Below are 18,507 nucleotides of genomic sequence, written 5' to 3' on the forward strand. Positions count from 1 at the left end.
TAGTTCCCCATCACCAAGAATATCCTGTGATGACCAGCCTTAATCACAGGGAGGGAGAACATTTTTGAGAATGGAAGGGTGATATTAATAATTACACTAGGACAGCAGTTGTACACTATGACTATCCCAGGCAAGTTAGGATGTCTCATCACCCTATTCCTATAGAGCCCTTAGAAACTCTTGGATAATTTTTTTGTGATATGGTTTGGCTGCGTCCCCACCCAAATCTCATCTTGAATTGTAGTTTCCATAATCGCCATGTGTCATGGGAGGCACCCAGTGGGAGGTAATTGAATCATGAGGGCAGGTTTTCCCATGCTCTCATGATAGTGAATAAGGTTTTTCCATGTTCTTGTGATAGTGAATAAGTCTCACGAGATCTGATGGTTTCATAAAGGGCAGTTCCCTTGCACATGTTCTCTTGCCTGCTACCATGTAAGACACGCCTTTGCTCCTCCTTCACCTCCCGCCATGATTGTGAGGCCTCCCCAGCCATGTGGAAGTGTGAATCCATTAAATTTATTTTCTTTATAAATTATCCAGTCTTGGGTATATCTTTATCAGCAGCATGAGAACAGACTAACACATTTTGTGATATACATATGCAGAAATGGATTTGGCTGGCTAGGTCAGAAAGTATACATAGATCTATCTGCCCTTACCACTAGAGTCCTCTGCAGAATTTCTACACCAGTCTACAATCCCATTAGCAGTGTGTAAGTATTCTGATGGCCCCACATCCCTGTTAACACTTGGCATTATCCAGCTTCCTAATTTTTGCCAGTCTAATACATGTAAAGGAGTATCTCATTGTTTATTTTACATTTTTCTATCAACTAAGTTTGAACATCTCTTTAGATTCTTGCTAGCTTTTTGTATTTTATCTTCTCTGAAGTTTAACTCTTCATTATCTTTGCCCATTTTCCATTGATTTGTCAGAGATGAAACTTTTTCTATGGTGAGTACATATTTTGTTGTCTTAAACGGTGCATAGCAAGCATAACTATACTTTATTGAAGAACTAGGTCACATGATGATGATATAAGTAACAACGCTGTAATTATAAGATACTATAGACCACACCTGTAATCTCGAGACTTTGGGAGGCCAAGGTGGGTAGATCACTTGAGGTCAGGAGTTTGAGACCAGCCTGGCCACAATAGTGAAACCCCATCTCTATAAAAACACAAAAATTAGCAGGGTGTGGTGGCAAATGCTTGTAATCCCAGCTACTCGGGCAGCAGAAGCAGGAAAATCACTTTAACCCAGGAGGCAGAGGTTGCAGTGAACCAGGATCATGCCACTGCACTCCAGCCTGGGCGACAGAGTGAGACTGCCTCAAAAATGAATAAATAAATAAAAAGATACTATAGAGTCTAGAGTTAAATGGGTACCAACTAATCAACATGTAGAAACATTTTCACATTTAGCCATTTGTATCTTTCTCTTAAGATAAAATGAAAGATGCTCAGCTGTATGATCTGCTAGATAGTATAACCTGGCTGTCTTTCCAGAAAATTATTCACTGAGTCAACAACTAAGGAAACCACATTCCAAATGATTTCTTTAGACTCTAGCAATTTTTTTTTAATTGCAGCTATCAATGTCATCTGTCTTAGCAGCATCTTCTGAAGAAGCACAAAAAATAGATTATGGGTACTGCCAGTCAACTTTTTTTGTCTCTTTTATATAACTCACCCTGCTTAAGGATATGAGGGATGATTATCTTGCATCATTTAAAAGTTTGATTGAAGCTGGGCGCTGTGGCTCACACCTGTAATCCCAGCACTTTAGGAGGCTGATACGGTTGGATCACTTGAGGTCAGGAGTTCGAGACCAGCCTGGTCAACATTGTGAAACCCCATCTCTACTAAAACTACAGAAATTGGCTAGGCATGGTGGCTGACACCTGTAATCCCAGCTACTCGGGAGCCTGAGGCAGGAGAATCATGTGAACCTGGGAGGCGGAGCTTGCAGTGAGCGGAGATCATACCACTGCCCTCCAGCCTAGGCAACAGAGCAAGACTCTGTCTCAAAAAAAGAAAAAAAAAAAAAAAAAGGAGTTTGATTGGGACTTCAATACAGGGATTTTACTTGAAAACCTGTACATTTTTTATCCTTCAGGGAAAAGAACACCTTTAAAGAGATGATACCGGAACAAAGATGGAAAGTAAGTTTTATTTCACATAATATCAATCAAATTGACAATGGTTGCCCAGAATATTGTGTTGAGAAAAATTCAGAAGCTGAGTATAAACTCAGTAGGCACGAAAGCCAAGATGGATTAGTAATGCCTGCCACAGTCCTGCTGTGGGGTGTTGGTATGTATGCCATGTATTTGTTATTTCTACGTGAATAGACCCTCATTTTGTCTTTAATGTTTGACTATGAAAAACAAATTCTGGCATAGGTATCCTTCAGCATTTCATCTTGAATGTTATAAGATTCAAAGCTCGGTATATTATTTACAGGATGAAGAAAAGTGCTTCATGATATCACCTCTTAACTTCATTTTCTTTTCTGGGAAGTGCTTGATTAACAGTGCAAGTCAATGACCATGAAGCACTGAATACTTTCTATGTGCCTGGCACTGATGTGAGCACTTCATATCTATTAACTCATTTAAACTACACAGAATACCCATTTTACAGATAAGGGCACCAAGGCCCAAAGAGGTTAAACACCTTTTTAAGGTGCCAGTAAGTGAGGATTTGAACTCAGAAGTCTGACACTGTAATTATTGCTCTTAAATATTACATCATGTTGATGCCTAAAAACACCTTATCAAAAATGAATGCTGTTTTTCAGAGTAAGCTACTAATGAAAATGGTTCCCAATCCCTAGGCACTCGGGTACTAAGTGGGTACTGAGGTTCAAAGCTCGTAATACTGATGTGGAAATTAAAAGGAAAATACATAGAACTAATTAGAACACAAATGTTGCTTATCAATCCATTTGTTTCTGGAATGTTCCGAATGTTTATTTTATCATTCCCTGTGATGAGGTTTATAAAGATTATTTTATTTAATCATGCAGATTATCCTATGAAGTAATTATTCCTATTAAATGAATGAAGAAATGGAGGCAAGAGAAGTAGCTTGCTCCCAGATCACACAACTGATGAATAATGGAGCCAGGATCCCAAGCTAGGTAGTGTGACTCTAGAAACCAAGTCTTCTCTTTCTCTCTCTCTCTCTCTTTCTTTTTTTGACGGAGTTTCACTCTTGTCACCCAGTCCGGAGTGCAATGGTACCATCTTGGCTCACTCAACTTCTGCCTCCCGGGTTCAAGCAATTCTTCTGCCTCAGCCTCCCAAGTAGCTGGAATTATAGGTGTGTGCCACCATGCCCAGCTAATTTTTGTATTTTTAGTAGAGACAGAGTTTCACCACATTGGCCAGGCTGGTCTCGAACTCCTGACCTCAGTCCACCATCCTTGGCCTCCCAAAGTGCTTGGATTACAGGGGTGAGCCACCACACCTGGCCTGAACCCAAGTCTTAAAAGTACTCTGTTACTCTCTACTCAAAATTTACAAAGCTTTACTTTAGGTTTACTCCAGTTTAGATACAGGTAAATATCTGAAACTCACTTCAATTGCTTACCTCATTGGCCAGTTGGAAGCATCAAAACTTTCTGTAAAACACTTGGAATGCTTATTAAAAATCAGTCAGTTACATCATTTCTATAAAACAGTTCATATATAACAGACTGCTCATAAATCAGGTACTTCTTCCCCTGGAAAAGTCACTGAATTCTTCAACTTTATGACTTCTACTTTTTAAAAAATTTGTTTTCCAATATAATAACCTCCTCTGATAGCACCAAGTCCCTTAGAGGAAAATACCCATAGCTCAAACACCTATGCTGCTCTTATAAACCTTTTGCTTCTGCAATTAACAATGGGCCAGAGATAAAGGGGCGAACCTAAGATTTTTCCAATGGATGCAAGTTTGTCATGGGTACCATAGGATGGTTTCAGGGATGGTGCTAATTATTTTGCTGCTTGTAGGTATCTTACCAGCAACTCATATAATCCCAAACATTATGATCTGTTCCTGTGAATCTGTAGAGAACTAACTGCTTTTTTCCCAAAGCTAGAAAAAGCAGAAGCAGGAGTTCAACTCAGCTCTGTCTGGTGTCCAAATCTAGGCTTTTCTCACCATTTCAATTGACCCAAGATAGTGCTTGTCTGATCTGTTATGGATATGCCTACGTAACAGTTTCCCACAATTCTTCTATAGGTGTCCTTAGCTATTGGAGCCTCAGAAAACCCATTTTAATGCCACTTCTCTCTCCTGCTTAGTATTGCTACTACTTCCTGAAAGAGCCTATTCTCTCAGCAGCTGGTGATATTTCATTTGATTAACACCCTGGGACCGATCACCAGACTTAAAGATGATGCCTAATTAACTGCTTACATTAAAGAGATGGCACTTTCTGCATTTGGTTCACACTTCCAGCCTCAATCATGTTTTCGTTTCAGCAATAATATTTACATGATTAGCAAATAGTCAATTCATACTCTGGTGTGGACCTAAGCTGTGTTTGGGACTTCCCAAAGCAGATGTCCTTGACAGGTGTAAAGAAATAGGCTTTTTTTCATAGCAAGAGTCATAAGCAAGATCTTCTGCTCATTTGTCAATGAAAAATTATGTTTGGATCAAGAAATATTAGTTGAGCACTGACCTAAGTGCCAGTCATTATATTTCCAAGGCCCCCATACGCCCTCACTAAATAATCATATTAGACTCATCTCAGTTTTGTTATCCTTTTTCTTTCTTTCATTATATATTTATTTATAAATTTATTTATTTAGATGCATAGATTAGGAAAAGGCATTCTACATTAGACATTCGAAGTTTTAAAAGGCATTTGCAAAGGTCTCTCAAGTCATTTTCATGCAAAACCCAGAAATACATAGCCTTAATGATACTACAATTAAGTAAGCTTGTGATGTTAAATGATCCCCAAGATGTGAATAGACATTGAAGGAGCACAGAGAGTTTCACCCCAAAATAGGGCTCACTGATATAATGAATGTTTTGAATTGGAAACCCTTTGAAATCAATAGGCCTTGGAAGAGACTTTTCCCCTTCTTCGTAAGGATTAGATGGAATCACCAAGATGAACAATTGCTTTTCCTTTCTTTCCTTATAATCTTATCATCTATTTCAAGAAGGGAGAGGAAGAAGGTAACCGGACCAGGCCCAGCCTTTTTACAAAACAATGTCTGTCTCTCAGGTTCATTCAACTTCCAAAGAGAACCACGAGTCAATCACTGTTCACCACCCACCTGCTCTGCAATCCACTAATTCTCCCAAGTCTTCATTCATTTTTCTCGGTAATCATTTAATGCCCCTCAACAGAATTACCTATATTCTCCATGTTCCGCCTTGCCTCTAAAAGGTTATATAAGTGTTTGGGCCTCATTGGGATATTGGGAAATCACTCTGATTCTCCCTGTGTGCATGGTTAAATACATTTGTATGCCTTTTCTCTTATTAATCTGACTTACCATAAGTTGATTTTTCAGTGCACCCTCTGAGGGCAAGAGGGAAGATTCCCCTTGGCCCCAAATCCCTTGGCCCCAACAAGGTCAAACTGGAAAGATGCAAAGTGCCACAGGGCTATTCCTTTCTTTCTTTTTCTCTTTTCTTTTCTTTTTGAGACAAAGTCTCTCCCTGTCACCCAAGCTGGAATGCAATGGCATGATCTCAGCTCACTGCAACTTCCATCTCCCAGGTTCAAGCGATTCTCCTGCCTCAGCCTCCCCAGTAGCTGAGATTACAGGCACACGCCATCAGGCCTGGCTAAGTTTTTGTATCTTTAATAACATACAAAAATTAATAGAGACGGCGTTTCACCATGTTGGCCAGGCTGGTCTCGAGCTCCTGACCTCGTGATCCTCCCACCTTGGCCTCCCAAAGTGCTGGTATTATAGGCATGAGCCACTGAGCCTGGCCCTATGCAGTATTTTTAAATCAATAATTTGGGTAATGATATAGAAAAGCAAGATTATACCTTCAGGTAACAGGAATTTGGAAGGGAGAAGCCAGCATTTTGGATGACAAAGTTCTTGACAGACTGGATAATGGGTTGAACCATAATGTCATTAAATTTAGTAGGAACAAATGCCAAAAAACCACCAGCACAAGTACTAGATGGGGAAGATGTGGCTTCATGGCAGCAAGGGTGGAAAAGACTTGAGAACTGCACTTACACGAGACAAGCTTATATGAAACAATGGTGTGATGTATGGACCAAGTCCCTAACACATCTGTTTGGTTGCACCTGTAGTGTACCAAGGCTTAGGATGGTGAGAGCTCTGCCCTCACTTTTGCTAGTCAGCTCGCTCTTAGATATTACATTCTGTTCAGTTGTAGGTAGGTTTACCAAAAATGATATTCTAATAAGAACACTTTTGAGAATGAAGGAGTTCCTAGTAATAATTAAGCTCAGAAAATAGCCATAAACTAAGATCCCTGGACACAGAGGACCTATGTTAGCTAGTTATAAAAGATGTAGACACATTGGAGGATATTTGGAGGAGAGGCTCAAGGAAAGGAAAGTTCTCAAAGAAACAGACTATGATAAAATTAAAGGGGTGTTCAGCCTGGAGAAGAGTAACCTGAGGTTTATAAGAAAGTTTTTTTTTTTTTTTTTTTTTTTTTGAGATATTTAAAGGCAACAAATGGAGGAGGGATGGGGCTTGTGAATTATGGGTCTTAAAGTATAGAGAAAATTACAGCTTCTCAGGCCAGCTCAAGGGGAAGGGAATGAAAAGCCAATCTCCAACCCTAGATGTTACAATTTTATAAAACAAATTTGGAGTGCTTACAAGACACCAAATCTCCAAACTGCACCCCCACCCCAATTCCAATTCAATGATGACTATTTTCTGTTGTTGTTCTAACTGTTTCCAGAATGGACCCTATGAAAGACTTTTTGAACATCAGCCTAGCTACCACCATCAGTTCTTGTTCACATACCTACTCACTTCTTCAAAAAATCCAATAAAATAATTCTTTCTTAATGAAACCCAGCCATTTTTCTTTTAAAGATGTTATTTCATTGTCTAAATATATGGTGGTTCCTCTCTCTTTTTAAGATCTTGATAGCTGGACTTTATGGAAGTTAGACACCCACAGGTTTGTGATTCACTGGGCTCCTATAGTTTCACATATGCCTTTTTCAGGGAACTATTTGGACTTCAGAATCTTCTTCAATATTCTTCTCTGTAAAGACCAATGCAAATATCATGTTATACTGAACCTAAGACACCAGTGGTTGTAAGATGCACCACTATTATGTACCAGTAAGACAGAATAAAATGCTGCCAATTAAACTCTATTCCAAATTTCTTCACAAGTAGAGTATCCAACTCCTCTGAGTCCCTTTTCAACTCAGAAATGGCACCTTTGTTCCCATTTTTTGTATGATATTGGTATCCATGTCATCAAGAGCATTGAGAATGCAACACTTATTTATTTATTTATTTATTTATTTATTTATTTATTTATTTATTTTTGAGACGGAGTCTCGCTGTCTCCCAGGCTGGAGTGCAGTGGCCGGATCTCAGCTCACTGCAAGCTCCGCCTCCCGGGTTTACGCCATTCTCCTGCCTCAGCCTCCCGAGTAGCTGGGACTACAGGCACCCGCCACCTCGCCTGGCTAATTTTTTGTATTTTTAGTAGAGACGGGGTTTCACCGTGTTCGCCAGGATGGTCTCGATCTCCTGACCTCGTGATCCGCCCGTCTCGGCCTCCCAAAGTGCTGTGATTACAGGCTTGAGCCACCGCGCCCGGCCTGCAACACTTATTTATAAAACACTCTAATATTATCTTTGAATCTTCTTCCAAGCACTAACACTTGATCTAGAAGCATTGATGGTTTTACTTTTTAAAAAATCTAACCAGCAGATGACAACAGTAGATTTACTTTTTTTCCAGTAAATCAGGATTTACTTTTTCTTAGTTTGTTGACTGCAACTTTGAGGGGCTGAAATTGACCAGTTATGCCATTGTGACTAACAACAAAATTTATACTGCATGCACAATGATACGACATCCCAATGCCACCAGGCCAAGAGATGTCTGGGATGTTAAAATGTAAAATATGATTGTATTAGATTTGACAAAATACAATAACTCCTTTTGCATACCTGCCTTTTTGTCTTAGGTGATACCCTTACCTGATAATCTGAGCACTGCTTTCCTAGCTGACTGGGATAACCTTTATTAGCTCCTTTTCACTTTAGCTGAGCATCTTCTCAAATGCTCTACTGGGTTGTCCTTATTTCCATTTTATGTACAACCTACTCTACTTTGATAATATTCCTAATCCTTTCATTTCAGCTAGTTTTCCATTTTATGGTCATCAACTAGTAGAAAACAAAACAAAAATGAAAAGGTCAACCAAGATTTTGCATCTCAAAAGAAGACACACTTCATCTCTCACTGTTTTAAAGAAGAGCTGTACAGCTTTATGGTAAAGAGGCAGTTCTTAGCCAAGGCTGTCAAAAAAAAATAATTTGTGGAGATGTAGACTGCAGTGGGATAACATAAGACCCACTCACTCTGACTCTTGGAATGAAGGATGAGGCTTTCAAAGAAGCAGGCATTTATATCTTTCAAAAAGTTCCACAGATTAATGTGACATGTCATCTAAGTTGCAAACCCTCAGGAAGAGAAGGAAATTAGGCATTTTCCAGTTCATCTAGGGACAGCTCTATTGGCACATACAAACATAAATTTGAAATTAAGAGGGCTTAAGTCTAAGTGGGCTGCAAAAATGAATCCCCATGGACAGACCATGCTTGTATTCAAACCATGATATTCACACCATCCCGTACTCAACATGATTCAGTTAAGGGCTGTGATGGACACTATGATGACCAGACATGGGAATGGGTATGGTGAGAGCATAGGCATAAAACAAAGGATGAGATTTCCTTTTATCGACATCCCAACATCCCAACTGATGCCTGGTCTGAAGAAACAGAGAAAGTGATCTTTTCCTCCATTCTCCAGCCATAGTTTTCTAGGTCCATTTCAGGGGCAAGATGACCTACAGATAATTAAGAAATAGTTTCATGAATTGGGGATATCTTATAGCTTTAGAGTGGAGAGTGCTACTAATGAGGGCTTACACTTGGAAAAAATTCAAATCCCTACACCAAAGGGCTCAGAAGGCAGGTTATGGCTGTGGCAGAGCTCTGACATCCTCTCCTGATCATCTCCATTTTTGGCAAAAGTTCTTCTGAATTTTAGATAGATATTAAGATCCCCCATGTTGCCTGGGTAAAGCAGATAATTGGTGATTCTACTGTTAGCTCTATTGCCTTTTAATTGTGCCAGGGAATTCAGAATGCAGTACCAACTCCAAATCCCAGATCACCTCTTGCTCACCTATAGATCCAGAGACCTCTTGTTTGTGACCATGGAAGAGTATAAGAGTGATTGTCTCCTGTAAACTTCTTTTCCTTCTGAGCCTAAAGTAGACGCTGGAAGCAAGAACACCAAAAGCACAAATCATTGCAAATCGGTGCTGATGGTTCAAATATTTATTCTGTCCTTTTATTTTGGACAAACACTATGTGCCAGGCCCTTTATATACAGTCTCATCTATTCCTCACCACAACCTTTGTAGACATCATTATTCACCCCTATTTTACAAAGAGAAAACAGACTCAAGTTAAGCAACACCCCCAAGATTACAAAACAAGTAAGTGCTGAATCCAGGAATTAATCTGAGATCTGATTCCAAAGTCAAAGGTCTCTCATATGTTGGATGTATTTGAAAGGCAGTGAGGAAAAAATATGTATTGATGGATGGATAGCAGGACGAGTAGATGGACAGATATCATAACATAAATATAATAGAGGGCATATTATAGAAGCTATGTGGTCATTACATGGGTGTTCAATGAATGAGTCTTTAAACTGTTTGTATGTTTGAAAAAAATTGAAATAAGTTAGGGGTAAAGAAGAAAATTGTGAGGAATTCAGAGACATTGCCAATTAAACCTTCTTGTAAGCATCTGTCTCATGTTTCACTAACTATGTGTTTTAGAATTTTAAGCTAATTTAGTTTGACAAATATATGTTAAGGCTTTATTATGTAATAGGCACCAAAATACCTGCCAGCCTAGGATGCTACGTTCATTGTAGGTGCTGGGGCTGCACAAGATGGAGCTCTTCTGGGGTTTACAAATTAGCAGCTGACACTATCGTGACCAAAAACCTGCAATACAAAGGTGACTTGATAAAGGGCTATCATGGATGTGTGAGGTGCTGAAGGAGCATGAGGATGGATAAGATAATAATAGCTAAGAGGTTTGGAAAACTGTCAGGGAACAGACAAAATTGAAATTGCACCTTAGAAACTGGGGAAGATGTCAAAAGGACAGGAAGAGGAGCAGTATCTGAAGTAGGGGCTTTGGAACAAAGGCACAGAGGTGGGACAGGGCCTGTGAAGAATGCACAGGAAAAGACGAGACTGTTGGAAAAGAAGGAAGGAAGTGCTGGGCATTACCCACCAAAATATGGAACCAACTTTCACAAAGGAAATGTTTGACAATTATTAGAATTCTCTCAGATTTCACTTTGTTGAGTCTTCGTTTACTTATCAGTAAAGTGGGAATAATATCTGGTCTCACATATACTATTTAAAGGATTAAATGAGGAAAAATGGCAGAGGTTCCTAGAAGAGTGCCAGCCACATATCAGCACTTACTAAGCAATGCAGACTGAGCTACACCCACGAGCCTGGGGCTGCACATAAACTAACTACACAGCAATAGTCAAGATTTGTATTAGGCTGTAAGACAAACCTTGATTGGAATTGTTACAATTCTCCTAAATTCCAGAAAGGAGGAGCTAAATAGTTTTGTCAGGTATGACTGATTTTTTTAAATTAACTTATTGATTGAATGACTGGTTTTACTTTGGGTTCAGGACTCAATCAACAAATTCAATTGTACAAGAAGTGAAACTATTTTTCTGTAACCACTTATCTATTTTGAGCCTATCTTCAGTGTTAGAACCTAATTTCCCTCAATTCTGCACCCCCACTCTTTTCACTGGTTTCCAGGGGTCTTACGCTGTACCAGAGCAATGGGTGGAGATAGCATCACACATCTCTTTGTGATGCTATCTCAGCACCAGCCTTGGCTGATATGACCTTATTCCTGGTGGGTTTTCACCACTGAGCTGTTCCCCAGCATGAGACTCCTTCAGACATGGCACATTTTCTCTCAACTGTTGCCAAGCCCCTTGTTGGCACAGGAAACTTTACTGCACTGCTTTCAGGCCACAGGGGCACCAGGAAGCTCTGTGGGTCCTTCATTACTATTCTGGTGGGACTTTTGGGCACAGAAGACTCATTCTAACACTTGTGAGCTGTGCTGGGGTACACTCAGTTCTTTGAGGCTGGCTCCGACCATCTGTCCCCTGGATACCACTCAGCCATTTCTGTTGTGGTTTTTGCAGTCTTCTTGAGCTCTGCTTGGAGGTGATGACAACCCCAATCCATCTTCAGTTCTGTCGTCCACAACCCTCTCCTCTGGGGAGCAGGGTGTAGAGTCTTTTTCTCAGAGGAGAAGGGAGCCACCAGCATCTAAGAGCTGTCTCTGCTTCCTCTTCCCCTTCCACCTTCCCTTCCCTCCTCCCCACCAGCATCTAACAGTTCCCTTTCCTCCCCTAGCCCTAACACTGTCCTCACAGCACACCTGAAAAACTTCAGGTCCTACAAGGGGTGGGAAGCCTTATATCAGTTCAGCTTAGTGTCTCTATGCCAAGTGCCCTCAGGGTCTTGACTTTGGAAAATCAAAAGGCTTTTTTTCTTGCTCTCTGGTGAAACTTCTTCCTGATAGAACAAATGATATCTAAATGGGTTTGGGGGAGGCGGCAAAGGCAACAGGAGCTGCCAGCAGACGAAAATCAGTTAATATATTTAAAATATTCTGCCAGTGTTCTCATCCCTTTAAATTGACTTCATCCTTTGAACAAGGTGGGACATTTTTCCTGCTAGTTCTTATGTCTCAGAATTTCATTTCCAGGTGACCTGCTGCAGACTGGGCTAGAGTGGCACTAGGTGGCCCTAATACTTACAGAAGACGAATCACACTTCTTGAAAGCTGCCTTACCCTTAGAGTTATGGCTGACTCCCTGGAGGTTTCTTCAAGAAATTCAGCCGATGGCTCCCCAAGTTGCTAATCACCAAAGTGCATGATACTTTAGAAATAACACTTGATTTCTAGTATTTGTATGGCTGGTGTGCCTCCTGTACAGTCTTTGAAAAATTATAACACAAGATCCTTTAGTTGGGGCTATGTGCTTCACAAGTTTCATGTGCTAGTAATCACAACAGGGAATTAAGTATTGCTCATACTGCCACCTGTTCATGCACAGCTTCTTTCTGGCCTTGCTGGTAAGATTTCTGCTCCTTCTCATCCTTTAAGGCGTGTCTTTAGCTTGATGCTGGAGTAATTTCTTTTGTTTCAGTTACCCTCTCTGGGTATGATAATCTTCTATATCAAGCTTGGAGCCTGAAAGAGAAGTAACTTGTTGGTTTAAAAAAAAAAAAAAAGATAAAAGTCAAAGATCAGGATGTTTGAGAAAAAAAAAAATATTAACTTGGTTCTTTTCTTCACTAATTACTCTCCCCAAACAAGACCCCGAAGAGTTTCATTTCTAAAACATAACTCTCTATATTAAGAAGACTCCCAGTTCAGGTTGATAAATACCCATAAGGTCTATCTCTCACCATGAACCTGCACAGGCAAGGGGCAGAAAACTCTCTTTCCATTAAGCACTAAGAAACTTTCCTTGTCACAATTAAAGTCCTCTTTGGTGGCCAAGGATTTATCAGCAACCTTGTTCATAATGATCATCTTATGAATGGTGACGGAGAAAAATAAATCACTTCCTCTTGCTAATAAATTGCTCCAGTTGCTTCAAAATGGCAGACTTTCTGCTGAAATGAACCTTCCCTGGGCCAATAATAATATTCCTAGAGAAAAACTGGGTAAGTGAGGGGTTGAAGTGGGGTGGGGCCCATATTTCCAGCATCTGAAGGGAAACCGCAACACATGGCTTCATCACCTTACCTATATTCTTCAACAGCCCCTAGAAGAGATGCTGACCTCAGATAAGCTGAGGTTCACCTTCACCCATCCAAAGAGTTACATCTTAATTATTCAGTTGAACTTTTATTATTTAGTAAACAAGAATATAAGCGCCCAACATTTGGTGTTTTATCAATTACAGCCTTTGTCTTAATTCTGTACAAAATACACAGAAATTTCTCTCCCAACAACATCCTCCCTCAAAATAAGCATATGCTTAAAAAAAAAAATCACCTAACCAGACTTTTTCCAAGAAGCACATATAGTCCTTTTTATTCAAGGTAACATGCAGACCTGTTAAACTTTTTTTTTAATTTTTTAAAATTTGAAGTCTTCTCTGAAGACTTCAATAAAGGGAGCTCATATGCCTCACCCAGTCTGCCTGACTTAAAGCAGCGTGAGGCAAGAATCATCCACATGCAGAGTTAAACAATGAAATTTTCCAAGTATATGCACGCTGTGAGAATCAATAACCTCTTCTCAAACGAGCAAATTGGTCTCAAGTATTCGGTTCACTGGTTACATCCAACAGCCACAATAAGAGGCCACCTCCCGAGTGAAAGGGAAGGTGAAGATGAATTCTTGAAAAATGCGTTCTCACCAGAATTCCTGTGCTTCTTACTGCATGGATGGTATTTGTAAAACTCTTCGGAAAGAACACTGAGTTTAATTTCAGGCAACCTTTTTTGTTGATTTTTTTTCACTAACTTTAATTTTCTTATGTGAACTGTGATATACAAAGGCAATCACTTTCAGTATAAAATTAAGAATGGCAAAAGTAATTTTATAAAAACTACTGTAGAAATAACATCATCCAATTAAATTTATAGAATATGCCCGAAAGAAAAATGTAAGAATATTCACATGAAGAAATACTAATCTAGTGCTCAGAAGACCAGAATACGTACTCCAGGGGCGTCAGGGGCAGGAACTAGGAAATAGAGATAAAAGTTGCTTTTTGAGACATTTCTCGCCTTAACCCTGAATGCTTCATGCTCCCAAAGAATCCAGTTATGGAAACACAAATTACCTCATCCTCAGTTTCACTTAAAATACAAAAAACAGGTTACACTTTCTTCTTTTTTTATTATTTTTCTTTGAGACGCAGTTTTGCTCTTGTCACCCAGGCTGGAGTGCAATGGCACGATCTCAGCTCACTGCAACCTCCGCCTCCCAGGTTCAAGCGATTCTCCTGCCTCAGCCTCCTGAGTAGCTGGGACTACAGGCGCCCACCACCACGCCCAGCTAATTTTTGTATTTTTTTTAAGTAGAGGTGGGGTTTCCCCACATTGGCCAGGCTGGTGTCGAACTCCTGACCTCAGGTGATCTGCCCACCTCGGCTCCCCAAAGTGCTGGGATTACAGGCATGAGCCACCGCGCCTAGCCACAGGTTACATTTTCAAGTGTTATTAAGTTGTTTATACAAATTTAAAGTCATAAGCATGACTTCAGGATCTGTGCTTTTTATGTCAAGTGCTCCTCTTTGTTGGAATTTTAACAATAAAGTTTTTTTCAGAGTGCTGTGCAGTATCTCATTTCATGAAAATAATTCATGGCATAATTTGATGTTTTCTGGCTTAGATTTCTCTTTGCAGCCAGGCTATCCTTTCTAAAATAAAACTGATATTCTCTAGAAAGGTTTGCCTGAAGCGATTGCTGTTTCTACTGAGCTATGTTCTGGGAATATTTGTCAGAAAATCTGGTCATTGAAAGCAGAATTGTCTGTGTCCTTCATTCCCAAGCAAATAACCTGTGTTTTCTCTTTTCTCCCTTCCTTCCCTCTCATTCCCTGAGGGCATCCACCCTTCTCTCCAGCAATCCCTGTGTGTCATCACCTCCTCAAACTGACTTTCCTCCCATGCTCTCAGAGGGCTTCTGTTCCAATCCTTCTACCCTTGGAATCTCCTTTTCTTTTCTTCCTCTTGACATGGAATGTTAATATAGAAATTCTTGCAAAAATATGGCTACCTTTATAGTCTAGATAAAAGAAAAATCTTCCTCCTAACTTGTGTTTCTTTAAATTTTTTGCGGGGGGTTGTTTCCTAAGTTCTGGGATACATGTGCAGGGTGTGCAGGTTTTTTACATAGGTAAACATGTGCCATGGTGGTTTGCTGCATCCGTGAACCTATCACCTAGGTATTAAATCCAGCATGCAGTAGCTATTTTTCCTGATGCACTCCCTCCTGCTGCCATGCCACAGTAGGCCCTGGTGTATGTTGTTCCCCTCTCTGTCTCCATGTGTTCTCATTATTCAGCTCTCACTTATAAGGGAGAAAACGTGGCGTTTGGTTTTCTGCTCCTGAGTTAGTTTGCTGAGGATGATGGCTCCCAACTCCATCCATGTCCCTGCAAAGGACATGATCTCATTCCTTTTTATGGCTCCATAGTATTCCATGGTGCATATGTACCATGTTTTCTTTATCCAGTCTATCACTGATGGGCATTTGGGTTGGTTAATGGGATCACTGATGGGCAATTGGGTTGATTCCATGTCTTTGCTACTGTGAATAGTGCTGCAGTGAACACACATGTGCATATATCTTTATAATAGAATGATTTATATTCCTTTGAGTATAAACCAGGTAATGGGATTGTTGGGTCAAATGGTGTTTCTGGTTCTAGATCTTTGAGGAATTGCCACACTGCCTTCCACAGTAGTTGAACTAATTTACATTCCCACCAACAGTGTAAAAGCATTCCTATTTCCCTGCAACCTCACCCACATCTGTTGTTTCTTGACTTTTAATAATCGTCATTCTGACTGGCATGAGATTGTATCCCACTGTGGTTTTGATTTGCATTTCTCTAATGATCAGTGTTGTTGAGCTTTTTTCATGTTTGTTGGTGGCAGAAAAGTCTTCTTTTGAGAAGTGTCTGTTCATGTCCTTTGCCCACTTTTTAATGTGGTTGTTTTTTTCTGGTAAATTTGTTTAAGTTTCTTGTAGACTCTGGATATTATCCATTTGTCAGATGGATAGATTGCAAAAATTTTCTCCCATTCTGTAGGATGTCTGTTCACTCTGATGATAGTTTCTTTTGCTGTGCAGAAGCTGTTTAGTTTAATTAGGTCCCATTTGTCAAATACTTGCTTTTGGTGCAATTGCTTTTGGCATTTTTGTCATAAAATCTTTGCCAGTGCCTATGTCCTGAGTGGTATTGCCTTGGCTTTCTTCTAGGATTTTTGTAGTTTTAAGTTTTACATTTAAGTCTTTAATCCATCTTGAATTAATTTTTGTATAAGGTGTAAGGAAGGGGTCCAGTTTCAATTTTCTGCAGATTGCTAGCCAGTTCTCCCAGCACCATTTGTTAAATAGGGAATCCTTTCCTCATTTCTTGTTTTTGTCAGGTTTGTCAAAAATCAGATGGTCGTAGATGTGTGGTCTTACTTCTGAGATCTCTATCTTGTTCCATTGGTGTATGTGTCTGTTTTTGTACCAGTACCATGCTGTTTTGGTTACTGTAACCTGTAGTATAGTTTGAAGTTGGGTGGCATAATGCCAGCTTTGTTCTGTTTGCTTAAGATTGTCTTGGCTATATGGGCTCTTTTTTGGTTCTGTATAAATTTTAAAATAGTTTTTTTCTAATTCTGTGGAGAATGTCAATGATGGTTTAATGGGAATAGCATTGATTCTGTAAATTACTTTGGACAGTATTTTCTACTTAAGCACACGTACTTTCAAAGGGACATATATGGAAGAAAAGGAAAAGGGACCTATCCTAGCTAGCATATCACAGGGCTCATAAGCAGCTTCTTCCTTTGAATGGTCTCTGGGCTCTCCTCCATTCCCATCACTCTGGCCCACCCGACACTCACTACTAGAATTGCAGACATCAGAACATGGCTTGATGATATCTTTCATCCATGAAGCTCTGGAAATTGCTAGTAATTAGAATTCTCTTTCCTTTCATAGCCTCCAAATCCTTCTCAAAGGTCATAGGACTTAGTAAATGTTAGGGCTTAAAACTACTATTTTAGGGACACCTCATCCATTCAACAGGCCTTTATGGACTGACCTAGAACTATTACTAACACTAATTTATTTTATTTACTGATAACCTTATACCCCTATTTGTTAAAGGAATTTTAGCATTATTAATAGCATTGTTGATGACAAGCCTAGCACCTAAGAAAAACTATGAGTTAGAACCAACTGAATTATACACCTAATCTTTGATAAAGAGTATAAAAATTGAAGGCTCCTCCTTGTCTGTTTGCTTGCTTTTCACATTTTTTACCTTTCTGCATATTTATTTATTCAACAAATATTTGATAATCGCCTGCTACACATTCTATTAGGTGAGGTGACTAAAACAACAGGCTAAAGCAGAGAGCTCCTGCCCTTGTGGAGCTTACAGTCTAGTAGAATAGACAGACAACCAAATACTGGGGAAGGGGGAGTACAACTGCTACAATAACAAATGATGAAAAGGATGGGTACACAGTGCTATACTAGGAATAATCAGTCTAGTCAGAGAGGCCAAGGAAAGCTGAGTAAAGGTGGCAGAAAAGAATGTTCCAGGAGGAACAACATGTGTAAAAGCCCCATAGCAAAGGCAGCTTGGCAAGGCAAGGGCCTGAGGAGAAGTTGATGTTGGCTGGGTGCGGTGGCTCACGCACATAATCTCAGCACTTCGGGAGGCTGAGGTAAGCGGATTGCTTGAGCCTAAGAGTCCAAGGCTAGCCTGGGCAACATAGTGACACTCCATCTCTACCAAAAAAAAAAAAATTACCCAAGCATGGTGGCACATGCCTGTGGTCCCAGCTACTCAGGAAACTAAGGAGGAAAAATTGCTCGATTCTGGGAAGTCAAGGCTGCAGTGAGCCATGATCGCACCACTGCGCTCCAGCCTGAGCAACAGAAAGACCGTCTAAAAAGAAAAAAAGAAGATGATAATCAGGAACATATATAAGCAGCAGAGTAGGGCGCACGATGAGTCTGCACAGGCTGAACTTTATGGGGCTTTATGAGGAAGACTGAAGGAAACCTGAAATTACCTGAAAAACTTGACAGGATCAGTTAGGAACTTTAGATCAACTCTATAGTCATGGTGTGGAGAACCATTGGTGGCAAGAGCAGCTGTCCGCCATCTACATCTGAAAGGCCACTGCTGGAGTTCTCATGAGAAATAAGGGTCACTTAGACTAGAGCGGATGGAGAGAGACTCAAGATAATGGTAGATAGGAAAGCTCACAGGATCTGGCGGTGGGTTGGATAAGAGGGCTGAAGCTCAGGAAGCATGGCTAAATGATGCTTAGGTTTCTAACAGATCCTAGTTTAACTATTTGGTCCTTTGCTCTGTCATTGGCTGTTGCCTATGATTTTTAAGCATGAATTATTTTTTCTTCATGTTCCTACTTTATCTTGAAGGGAAAATTCTC

The 18,507-nt window shown here is 40.1% G+C and overlaps 1 protein-coding gene across 1 annotated transcript in view; it reads right to left on the minus strand.

The window, feature by feature from the left end:
* Positions 1-9,547: 9,547 nt before the first annotated feature.
* Positions 9,548-18,507, minus strand: part of LOC119624363 (uncharacterized) — an 89,610-nt gene continuing 80,650 nt past the window's right edge. The window contains exon 3 of the mRNA XM_073022221.1: positions 9,548-12,547. Within this exon, the coding sequence (XP_072878322.1) occupies positions 12,504-12,547 (44 nt within the window). The 3' untranslated portion in view covers positions 9,548-12,503. The remainder of the gene's footprint in view (positions 12,548-18,507) is intronic.

Source organism: Chlorocebus sabaeus, chromosome 12 (genome assembly GCF_047675955.1).
Source record: "Chlorocebus sabaeus isolate Y175 chromosome 12, mChlSab1.0.hap1, whole genome shotgun sequence".
NCBI classification, from domain to species: Eukaryota; Metazoa; Chordata; class Mammalia; order Primates; family Cercopithecidae; genus Chlorocebus; species Chlorocebus sabaeus.